Here is a 12,594-nt window from a genome sequence, read left to right as displayed (position 1 = left end):
TGTTCATGTGGATGGTGGCAGAGGGAAAGAAGCTGTTTTTGTGTCTGGAGGTTCTGGTCCTGATGGACCGAAACCTCCTACCAGAAGGGAGAGATTGAAACAGTTTATGACCGGGGTGGGAGGGGTCGGCCACAATCTTTCCTGCACGCCTCAAAATCCTGGAGGCGTACAGGTCCTGGAGGGAGGGCAGATTGCAGCCGATGACCTTCTCTGCAGAGTGGATGATACGCTGCAGTCTTGGCCTTGTTGTTAGATCTCGTTTAATCACGTGAGATTGCGGCCTCGGAGGAAGATCGATGGTGGGACAGAATGGTTCCGTGTGAGAAAGAGATTCAAATTGTGTGGAGAAGCATATGTGTGGACCTAGTTTTAGTGTATAGTAGTCAGCATTTATCAAAGTTGGGAGAGGATGTGGTGAACCATTGACAGGATAAATGGTGCGTAACACTTACTGATGCTCAGGATGGAGAAAAGTTGGCCATTGATGACAAGTCAAGCTAATGAGCTCTAGTGGCTAAAGTTGCGAAAGAAATGATACCAGTGGTGATAGAAAAGTGTCAAAAAGCATAGTGCACACTGTTAGCTTGTCTGGATATTACAGCTAATTTATTTAAAATTATCATTTTAAATAAATCCTTCTGAAAGTAGTTTGCATGAAAGGAAGGAAGGAAAGCATAAACCTGAGAGTGAGGTGGAGTTTTACAGGAAAGAGAGGCAGCCAAAGGAAGCAGGACCTTCATCAGGTTTAATAAGACATGAACTTTTTTGACTCAGCGCCTCGATGCCTTTTCATTGGCTCGCAACATGCCATCTGCTTCTCATTCACCTTCGCAGGAAATCCTTTTTCGACCAATCAGATCAGACCTTAATCTGCCAGACTTCGTGGACTCCGTGGCCTAAAGGTTAGAGAAGCACCAGACAACCCTTTATATCCCAGCAGCTGGGAAAATAAGTCAGAGATAAGAGAAGCTATGCCTTCACACAATGAAGCACATCTGAAACCTAAGTCTTGTTTTTGCTACAGTGTTGCTTCTTTGTCCTCTACAGATGTTGCTTGGCTTATTGCCCACATTCCTAGATGCGAGGTTATCGGTTTTACACTCATGCATAAAAACATCTTTAATTTATTTTTCTTCTGCACATGCAAGAAAACGCTATAACAACGTTTAAATACATGTATACATAAATCCTGTGCATAAAAATGACAAAATGATACCAAACACTCAATGGCTTCTATCGAGTTTATTTGGAATTTGATGCTAAGAGGGTGGGAAGGGCTGAGTCATGTTCTGGACCTGTCTACTGTAATGTAAAAGCTGATCTTGATAATTTGAACACATTTATGCAAGCCACTTTGTGAAAGAGAAACAGATTGTTTTCAGACGGTTATAAAGAGATGTTGTTTTTACCATGACATCCGCAGCCTTTACTCAGAGGCCTCACGACATCAAAAAGCTACACGACTTGATACTCTCTAGACCAATGGACAGTGTGGGCATGACTGGTCAGCGGAAATTGACAGTTTGTGATAGAGGCTGTGTTCAAAACTACTATATACTATAAGTATAACATAAGTATGATTAGGATGATCACAGTTCCCTCTGAAGTATACTTCCAAGTTTCCCAAGATGCATTTCGAGCCATACAACGACAAACACCTGAAGCTCACTGAGGCTAAATATCTCCGTTGATTAGCCACCTTTGAAAGTTCTGAAATCATTTTTAGTGAGAAAGTGACCAAGTAGAATATCAACATGTGGTTTGGATCCATAAAACAATACACAATTCATTCCGACATTTCAGAGATTTCTGAAGACCCGCCATTGTGCTACTGACAAAACTTGTTCTCGCATAGTAAATCTTTTCCTACTATCTACTGTGAACGCACTACATACTAATTTTAACATCAAACTTAGCATGAGTAGTACTTTAGTATGCCATTTTGAACAGGATGGCAGCAAAAAAGTGCAATTTGTGGAGTCTGGCAGTTTTGCATGTCGGGTTGGTGCTCAATGGAAACGCTCTGGAAAAACAGTATTGGGTCCCGAAAGGAAGAAGTGCGGAGCTGTGTAGAGCTGATACCGCCAATGGAAATCAGCCATATGTAGTTAGGTTATGGATTGTGTCATAACTCTTCCTACGACCCGGTGGCAAGCATATCTGACAAAATGCCAGGTTTAATTAACTCCAGGCTGCCCTTAAAAGACTTTTAAGGAGGAAATAACCCAACAAAACCTCTAGTATTATATACAGTATGATCTTTTGATAGAATGCAAGTGGAACTCACTACAGGTACCCTTTATTGGGTGAAGTTCAGCCTGGTGGTTAGGACTTGTCGTCAAAACTCTTCCATTTAATCATGGACCTGTGTGTTATACCTGAACGGTTTTTAGGAATATACGTCTTCTCTACTAAATCCCTCTGTCTTAATTGAATAGAAAACTTCTGACATGTTTTTATTAAGATTTTGGATTTAAGATGGAAACATCTAACATTTTATTCAATTCAAGAGCCACAAAGATTTTTTCCTACTCAATTGTACCGGTTGTCTAGATGTGTTACTTTTTTTCCCTTAGTGTTGAACTAACAGTAAAGATTTGTTCTCCTTAATAAGATTATGGGTTACTTTCTTTCGTTAGTTTAGATTCTGGCTATTTGCTTAAGGTAAGTCACACAATGCTTTGGCAAGTTGTTCATGTTCCTTAAGGTAATCAAACAGGATTAAACTCTGCATACGTCAAGTCCATAAGGATAGAATTTTTTTTTTCCTCCAAGGCTGTCAGACTGATTTTTATGCTAACAGTTTAACGAGCAGCTATTTTATCCTGTATGAGGACATCTTATCATATTCAGGATTGGTTTGGCACAGGCAGGTGGCTGCAATCGCTTCCAGCACGGCTGGCCAAGTGTGTGGGAAGGCCAAGCACATCTACTGTGGGTTTTTTGAGTTTGTCACTATCCATATGCAGGGAAATTGTGGTTTTCCTATGGGGGAATCCCCTTTTCTTTAAACAGCAGGGTTCAATTATTTCATTTCTTTTTGTTGCTGTTTGATCGTCACTTTGTCTCTTCAGTTTTCTTTTATAACATTGGCCTCCTCTCCCCTTTGCAGAACTCAATCCAAAAGGTAAGTCTTGTGTTTAGGTAGAATAGAGCGAGCAGACACCCTGTGTGAACTATATGTAGTGGATTAGTTATGTGCATGTAGATTTAGAGGTAGGATTTAGACACTTGTGCACTCAAAATCAGTCCAACATACACACGCACTCACACATACACACACACTGCTGTATCTACAGGAAGAGGCTGCTGCCTACTGTTTATGTTCTCGTTATGTGATACTCTGCAAGTTTGTACGCACACACAGACATGTACACACAGACATTTCCTCCGTGTATGAAATATGTAAACAACCATTCCCAACCATTCATCCTTTTATATTCCATCCAGTTTGCACAGAAATACCATTCATCTTTGACATAAGCAGCAGCTTTACCATTTTTAACAAACTGACACGCTCGCACAGCAGGGAGGGGTTTCTGGTTATTAGCCAGTGTTATTCATCCTACTTTATGTGCCTTGATATGATATAGGGAGATGGTCTTGTAATCCATTGTGGGCTTAGAGTCCATGCAGAAGGATAATTACCAATGTTTTAGAGATAATTGGGTAAGAGGAACTTGTAGGTCATTGTATATACATTTCTCTATATGCCAAGATTTAGAATCACGCGAAAGAACAACACACACTGTCCAGAGATTGTGTTGAATTGTTTGCATAAATGATCATTTAGTTGTTTTGAAACTAGTATTTATTGTAAATATTGTCTATTTGGTCCATTTAAATCAGACATAGGCAACTGGCGGCTCAGGGGCCACGTGCAGTCCCCAAAGTAAACACACAGAATGACTCCAAAAACACACAAAATGACATTCAAAAACACACAAGATGACTACAAAAATAACAAAAAATATATACAAAAACGACAACAAATAAATGCAAATAACAAAAACAAACAAAACACACAAGAATACTACAGAAATACAAAAAAAAAATACCTGCACAAAAGATAACTAAAACAAAATGAACTAAAACACAAAATGAGTAAAAAAAAACAATTACCAAATAAAAACACAAACACACAAAATGACACCAAAAACACACAATGTGACAACATAAATAGACAAAATGAGAAAATAAATTACTAAATGATACCAAAAACACACAAATGACATCAAAAGCACAGAAAATGAGTGAGAAACACACATAACAAAAATATACAGTAATGACAATAATTCTCATAATTGTCCCTTGAATCAGACAATTAAATGTTTTGCCCGCAGCTATGATCAAAGTTGCCCATCTCAGGATGATCTAAACCTTTGTACATTTTAAAGTGAAACTCCATCGTTCAATCTGAGCAAGAGTTAAAGACCAGAACAGTAAAATGTTTCCTATCTGGTTCCCTGATGCTATCAAGGAATGAGCGCATGTGTTTAATTACATGGAGCTTCTATCCAGACTATGATACCCACGTGTAGGTGACATCACTGCAGCTGTGGTAGGAACCTGATCATTTACGGTTTTCTGCTCAAATAAACCATGTGGTTGCTCTCTTTCTCCCCTCTCCTCCTCTATAGCAGACCACAGACTATCACACATAGAGATGTCACATAATTAGAATCAGCCCTTTGAGATGATAGGACATGGGGATGGAGGCTCAGCAGCGCTGCTGTTCAGCTCAAAAACAGCAGTGTTTTTAGCATATTATTGTTAAAATGGTCCAATTATTGCAAACAGCTATACAGAGGAAAGTCAGAGGCCAAATTAATTACTATTTACTATTGGAAGTACAATGACCAGTCATAATATTATGACTACCTTGCTAATTTGTTGTTATGGATTTAACCTGCTGATCTTAGCCTGGGAACATATGGGGAAGTGGCAGAAAATGTACAACTACACATGCAAAAAGTGGGAAGTTGCTAATAGCAAAGTTGAGGTGGATTTAATGTTATTTTTGGATTTTTTTTTTAGACTTTCACCACCTCACTTCTCACTTCCTCTTCCAGCACTTAACGTAGTGGTTTATTCCCTCCAAACCAAGGGTGGCAAAGTGAAGCTCAGAGTCTAAAGGGCCAATGTCCTGTATTCATCCATCCATCCATCCAGTAAAACTGTGAGGATTCGTAGTAAGAGTCATTAGTGACTAAGTCATGAAGACAAGCACCAAAGAGTAGGTATGGCATGTGTATTGGCTGATAAATGTAACCTATTTATTAGGTCAGGATAAAAAATATTTACTAAATCCAAATCGTGTATATTGAGTTAGGTTTCAGACAGGTTAAAGTGTAGTAAGTTTATGTATTGATTTATTTATTTTTTCATTTTATAAAGACGGTATGCACTAATAAGTATATATTTTAGCAACAGTAGACGTAAATATGCAGGATTATAGCAAAAAATGCAAATTTGCATCCACAAATTAAAAGCAAACTTAGCAAGAAGACAAAAAAGGTAGAAAACACAATGAAAACACATTGCAGAGCAGTACATAAGTTGTTCAGTGGCAGGTGTTGAAGCCCCAAAAAAACTATTTAAATGTATCCTCATGATATTTAGGATTTTAGCATTTTTTTCTTTTTATGAACGTATAAAAAGTTTGTCCAATAACATCACACCCAAATGCACCAAGCACTGAAAGTCCCTGAAAGTTCTTTAATTTCAGAACTCAGTAAAAGTACTCACTTATACAACCTGTGCATTCAACCATGTCGTTTGTGTTTGCTTTGTCAGATCTTTTGTTTAAATCTTCAGCCACCATGAATGAAGGGTCACTGTGAAATTGGGCATGTTAAGTGCATTTTTTCCCGTTCACATTCCTTTTTGTTTTTAATGTTTACTTTGGCTTCATTCATTCTCTTGTTCTTTTCCTGTCTTGTTCCAGGCCCTGAACTAAACTAAATTATTCACATAAATCACATCACAAAGATGCACAGTAGTCGTAGTTGTTGGTAATTATTGCTTTATCTGGATAACCTCTAAAATGTCCATGATTAAACAGTCCTTCTCTCCATTCCAAGCTGTCCATCTTCCTCTTGCGTTCACGCTGGTTTGTTCTCCACGTTTTTTTCTCGGCCTTCTCCCTCCGCTGTAGTTAGCTCACCTCCTCGCCTATCGTTACCTCTCTCTATCTCTCCTCAACAACTGTTTTTCTCCATCCCTTCTTTCCCGTCGCTTTGTTATTCTGGCGAAGTGTACATTTCTGCCAAGCTCAGCACTGTTTAGCCTCAGAACATAGTTTCAGTTAGCCATAATACGCCTCTTCTCCTCTAGTCTCTTCTTTTTTTTTTTTTTTTGACTTTGCTGCGAAACCCCCTTCCACTTCTCTCACAAAACATCCTTTTTGGATCACTGACAAATGCGCCTCCACAGTTGGTGTTGATTTTGAGTCTCTTGGCCCTGCAGCGCTCAGATACTCATGTAGTCTGAATATTTGCAGTGTTAACAAACCCTAACCTGACTGCTGTTTGGAAAGAAAGCCTTGTGGAGTGATGAGGCGGGCTTGTTTAATTCAGTGTGGAAGGGTTTTATGGGGACTGATGTGGCTTGGATTGCATAGCAGCTTCACTTTAAAGGTTGTTTTAAGGTAAAGAGTCACATCAGCTACAGAGAGAATGAGGGGATTATAATTTATTATGAATATAATCAAGTAAGTGTAGATATGTATAAATGGTTGTACAGAAAGGAAAAGAAAATGGAAACAGAAACCTTCTTAAGACTGACACTGACAAATGTATGCTTGGGTTATTTTTATGTGTTATTACATAAAATAACCACCTTTTCAAAAATAATAATCAAAAAACTTTCTTTCTTTTTAGTTGTTGCATTTTCCATATTTTATATGTATTTGCATTGGATATACAATGTGTGTTATGTGATATCAGACTTTTTCCATGCCCTAGTAGAGGAATCCAATCAACATATTTACATAAAACATCTACACTTTCACTTTTTGTGTCTACACCTACATGTGCCTGCTGGTCTGTGGCCTTTCTATGAAATGAGAAGGGATCTTTTTATTTGAACATGTTTACATTTTCTCAGGGGTTCCCAGGGTTCTCCAGTCCAGATTCAGTCTTCCTTTGGCGTTGGTGTGTGTGCAGTCATCTCCAGCCAAAACCACTAAGTTTAAGATCACTGTGGACACCAACCAGCCACCAGTCGACCTCAATTCCATCTTCAAAGGTAACGGCTTACACTCAAATCCAGACATGCATGGATGCTTTCCTCAAGTTTGCAATAATTGAGCGCTTTGTTTACTTACGAGGACACATTTTACAATGTCAGCAGTCAGTCAGAAAAGTCAAATTAAGTGAGTCCAGATGGTTACAATTACCAAATACCCCACAAACTGTGCTTTTTGAACATTCATTGGGGTTTTAGACACCTTATTTGTTGATGTCCCTCTTTGGTTTCTGACACATTTTTTTCAGAGCCAGCAAATTATTTTTAAAAATCATCTGTTCTCTCAGACCACACAGGTCAACCCTGGCTTTCAGCGTGCATTTAAGGACTTCTTGAACACAATACCACATTGGCGGATCATCATTTTTAATACATATACCACTAGATATCAACCACTGGAGCTACAGTTTTGAAGATGTTATATATATACGTTTCTCACATTGTTACAAGTTCTTACAGAAGTTTACAGTTACTTCTAAATCACACCAAATCATAGAGACGCCCTTCAAGCTACTTTACCCACAACAATCAGAGCAAAAGATTAGTTACTTCCTGCTTGTTCAACCGAATCACGGGTACCACGAGAAACTCCCCCGGCATTGTATCATATTAGTCATTCACGGTCATTTGTAGGTGTTTTTAATATTTGCATTGGCCACTTTGCTATTAGTCTGAAGACCAAAGCAGTTAGCATTCCTAAATAAATGGTTTGTGGTAGTTTTGTGAGTATTTTTGCAGCTTTGTGTAGATTTTGTTGCTTCATTAGTCGATAACTTGCTGTATGATGTTAATAAATTACATCAGATACCTTCAGTTTTTGTGTGCGTGTGTTTTAAGTTGGCCTTTTGTTGTTCTCTTGTATGATAATATGACCTCCTATCTGTCTCATCACACTGATTTGTGTCTTTCTATCTCTCTCTGCAGAGTTTTCTGCTCAGTCAGAAGATAAGGATGGCAATAGTTTGGCTTTTCAGTTCCTCTCAGGAGCCGTGGTTACCGTGTTGGCCTCCAAGACCTCCCGTGAGTCTAAAAGCAGCCGTGCACCTTTAACTAGGATTTACTTTTTAGAGGCTTTTTAAATAATGTAATTTCACAGTTTCGGTTTCTGATGGGGGAGCTGTAATGTGTTCTCGTATCTGATGTGCCTTAAACATTGTAATGAGTGTAATCTGCGTCAGATTTTGAAAAACCTGCAGCTACTGACGTCATTGCGCTCTGGTGCGTGCATAGCAATTCTACGCTCAGGTTCATAATAGAAAATATCCTACTCTTCCACTACCTAACAGTCACAGGGGTGTGTTTAGGTACAGAAACATGGTAACGTTTGTTTTTGCTTTGAATTGATATTCTGTAGTACTGATGGAATTGGGTCGGTACCTATAAAAGTAACAAATTTGTTACACATTCCTAATGTTAACCTTTTTCAACTTTTCACAATAGTTTTGTGAGCTGAGTCGCTGATATTGAGGGCATGCAGGTTGTGCTGTTTGATTGCAGAGACGTACTTTATAATGAAATTATTTCACAGCTTTAAGTTTTTTTTTTCCATTATTATTTAAATTCATGCTGGAATGGTTTGAATTTTTAAAAATTAATTACTTTGATTTGTTCAATTTAATTCAAATTTATTTTTATTTATTGTTATAGCGCAAATTACAACAAAGTCAACTCAATGTGCTTATCAAAATATAAAATTCTTATTAATAAGGAAAAAACCTAACAAAATCCACATGAACAAGCATTTAGCGACAGTGGGAAGAAACAACTCCCTTTAAACAGGAAGAAATCTCCAGCAGAACCAGGTTCAGAGGTGGCAGCCATCTGCTTCGACTGGTTGGGTTAGTGGACAGAAGGACCAACAGAACAGGATAGAGAGATAGAACATCAGAGTGTCTCAGACTAGTTGAGCCATGAACCACAGACCAGGAACTGCCATCATCAGCTTCACGACACCTGAAACAGAGCAGAGAGAGAAGAGCGAGGAGAAGACACTGACTGCAGAAAAACATGATACAGTTTTATCAAGTCAGCCTGCCTTGGACTTGGGCCTCACTCCCAGTGTCCTAGTCAGCACTTATTATCCATCCATCCATCCATCCATCCATCCATTTTCTTCCGCTTTTATCCGGGGCCGGGTCGCGGAGGCAGCAGTCTCAGCAGAGATGCCCAGACCTCCCGATCCACGCACACCTCCTCCAACCGTTCTGGGGGGACCCTGAGGCGACACCAGGCCAGCTCAGAGACATAGTCCCTCCAGCGTGTCCTGGGCGTTCCACGAGGCCTCTTCCCAATAGGACATGCCTGAAACACCTCCCGAGGGAGGCGACCAGGAGGCATCCGAAACAGATGCCCGAGCCACCTCAGCTGGCTCCTTTCGACGTGAAGGAGCAGCAACTCTACTCCGAGCTCCTCCCGAGTGACTGAGCTTCTCACCCTATCTCGAAGGGTGCGCCCAGCCACCCTGCGAAGGAAACTCATTTCGGCCCCCTGTATCCGCGATCTTGTCCTATCGGTCATTACCCAAATCTCATGACCATAGGTGAGGGTAGGAACGTAGATCGATCGGTAAATTGAGAGCTTTGCTCCCCGACTCAGCTCCCTCTTCACCACAACAGTCCGATACAGCGACCGCATCACTGCTGACGCTGCACCGATCCGTCTATCGATCGCACGCTCCATCCGACCCTCACTCGTGAACAAGACCCCGAGATACTTGAACTCCTCCACTTGAGGCAAGGACTCTCCACTGACCCAGAGAGGGGAAGCCACCTTTTTCCGGTGAAGAACCATGGCCTCAGATTTGGAGGTGCTGATCCTCATACCGGCCGCTTCACACTCGGCTGCAAACCGCCCAGGTGTACGCTGAAGGTCCTGATTTGATGAAGCCATGGGTATGTGTTGTCTTTTTTTTCAGAGCGTTACCGGATTCAGAGCGACAGTTTTGAGAACATGTGGTTGGTAGTGAAGGAGCTGGTTCAAAGGTTTGACCAGCATTTCTCAAAATTGGGAATTAAGGACTTCAAGAAGAGCTTCAGTGGACCCATGCCCCTTCAGGAGTATTTTCTGGCTGTTGATCATCACTTCCAGGTACAGGCATGGGCAGGCATAAACACACACAACACCTGAGAGTCTATTAGCATGCCTCTTTTATAAAGTAACAATATTATGTATGAGAGCAGGTTTTCATTGTGCCGCTATGTGTGTTTCAGCTGCGTGTCAGTGCTCAGCAGTATCAGGACCTGCTGTCGGAGCGAGCAATCCAGTTCAGAGCCATCCAGCGGCGTCTGCTAACTCGATTCAAAGATAAAACCCCAGCCCCGCTGCAGAACCTGGACACGCTGCTGGATGCCACCTACAGCCAGGTCAGACACACTTAAGCTGTATTTGAAATTGCATACTATCGTACTACTCACACTGAGTCTGACATCAGAATTAGTATGTAGTGTGTTCACAATAAATAGTATGAAAAGATTGAGTATGCATGAAATACCTGGATGTAAACTATATTGCTAAATTTTTGAAGTATTCACAGTGGGCCCACTAGTCATACTCAACCGCCCCATGATGCATTGCAAGCGTAATGTAAAATTGTCCTGGGACCGGCTTCAAGCTAATTGTCAAACATTCCCTTTTCAAAATAAAAGGTTCTCTTCTTGTCTTCCATTAGTTTTTAACGCTTTTGTAAATAGGGCTCTTGTTTTGAAGTTATCCTGAAGTTTTGTCAGTAGCACAACGGCGGGTCTCCGAAAATCTCCAAAATGTCGGCATGAAATGTGTTTCTGTGAGTTTTATGGATCAAATGATATTCTACTTGGTCACTTTCTCACTTAAAATGTTTTCAGAACTTTCAAAGGTGGAGAATCAACAGAGATATTGAGCCTGAGTGTGCTTCAGGTTTTCTGTTGTTGTAGGTTTGAAATGAATCTGGGGAAAATTGGAAGCACACTTCAGTGGGAACACTCATCATCGGTCATCATCCTACTCATACTTATAGTATATAGTAAACAGTATATACTCATTGAGTTTATATTTGGATGGAATGATCATTGGTTCATGGCTCAACTACCTTGGGACAGTTGGATGGCCTATCCTTTTCTGTCCAGTAGAAGCGGATGGCTGCCACCTCTGAACCTGGTTTAGCTGGAGATCTCTTCCCATAAAAAGAGAGTTTTTTTCTTCCCACTGTCGCTAAATGCTTGTTCATGTGGATCTTGTTGGATTCTTCTTCCTCTTTCTTACTATGGACCATATATTTTGTAAGCGCGCTGAGATGACTGTATAAACAAAGCTGAGTTGAGTTTGTAGTGCATAGTACAGAGTGTGCCATTTCGAACACAGCCTTAGAGTATTGATCGGGGACAGAACACCTGCACATGAAATCCCAAATGAATCCCATTCCGTTGGGGCTGCACTACTTTTTTTTGTGACCTGAAGCCAGCTGGGAAACATACTGTAAATGTTTGTCAGTGTAGATCTCCAAGAACAATTGGAACAAGAAGGAGGCGAGATACTGTTTCTCATCTGGTCAGATAATAATATATAAGAACCACTGCAGAGTCAGACTGTTGCAGCTACAGGTTTTTTGTTCCTCTGCTGCCATTCATTACAAATGCAGATTGTGTAAAACATTGAAGTCTAAGAAAGCATGTGCATGTGAGAATGATTCGTACCAGTAAGAGTTTTCTATCACTTGCAATCTATATGACATTATATGCATGTGTCAGGGCCTGGGGGACGCACACACACACATACGGTGTGAGTGTCAAACTGGGTGTGTGCTCACAGCTAATCAGCAGGAATTCATTAAATCACCAAAATGCAACAGTAACACATCATCACCGTGGAAATTTCTTGGAGGTGGGGGCTCTTTGGCTGCTCGTCACTTTGTGACACCTGTGAGGGTTTGGTTAGGGGTTCGGCCGCACCGTTGTAGGGTTAAGGTTAAGTTTTAGATGTGGTGCATGCTGGGGGTTCAGTGGGTGCACTTTAAAAGACAGAAATGAATTCAAGCGTGTGCACGTGTGCAACACAGCTGCCATCAGTCTAAGGCTGACTTTAAAACAAAGCAGCCTTTAAGGGTTTTGTCTCACTCCTTTGTTTAACTTTGACGAATGAAGCGTGAAACTGAATCAGTGTCCCCGTGATATTGGGTGCATGTGTGTGCATTACCCAGACAAAGTGATGGTTGCTTTCCCCTGCTGCTTTTTTCTCATCACAACTTCCACCGTCTCCCATTGCAATACAGATGATTAAAGCCTCTACACTACACAGTGCACTACAATCAATACTGCTGATTAACACTCAGAGCCCAGCCACCTTGAGCTTATCCATGATCTGCTCATGTCA

The 12,594-nt window shown here is 40.6% G+C and overlaps 1 protein-coding gene across 2 annotated transcripts in view; it reads left to right on the top strand.

Annotated features, from left to right (window-relative positions):
- The window catches only part of bbs9 (Bardet-Biedl syndrome 9), a 197,952-nt gene that overhangs the window by 65,334 nt on the left and 120,024 nt on the right, over positions 1-12,594 (top strand). The window contains exons 15-19 of one of the 2 annotated variants that reach the window (XM_028471180.1): positions 3,113-3,127; positions 7,108-7,248; positions 8,173-8,268; positions 10,163-10,335; positions 10,458-10,610. In XM_028471180.1, coding sequence (XP_028326981.1) covers positions 3,113-3,127; positions 7,108-7,248; positions 8,173-8,268; positions 10,163-10,335; positions 10,458-10,610 — 578 coding nt within the window. The remainder of the gene's footprint in view (positions 1-3,112; positions 3,128-7,107; positions 7,249-8,172; positions 8,269-10,162; positions 10,336-10,457; positions 10,611-12,594) is intronic. The other variant, XM_028471181.1, reaches the window with a different exon arrangement.

The sequence above is a fragment of the Gouania willdenowi genome, chromosome 16 (assembly GCF_900634775.1).
Source record: "Gouania willdenowi chromosome 16, fGouWil2.1, whole genome shotgun sequence".
NCBI classification, from domain to species: Eukaryota; Metazoa; Chordata; class Actinopteri; order Blenniiformes; family Gobiesocidae; genus Gouania; species Gouania willdenowi.
This window is presented reverse-complemented; position numbering and strand designations above follow the sequence as displayed.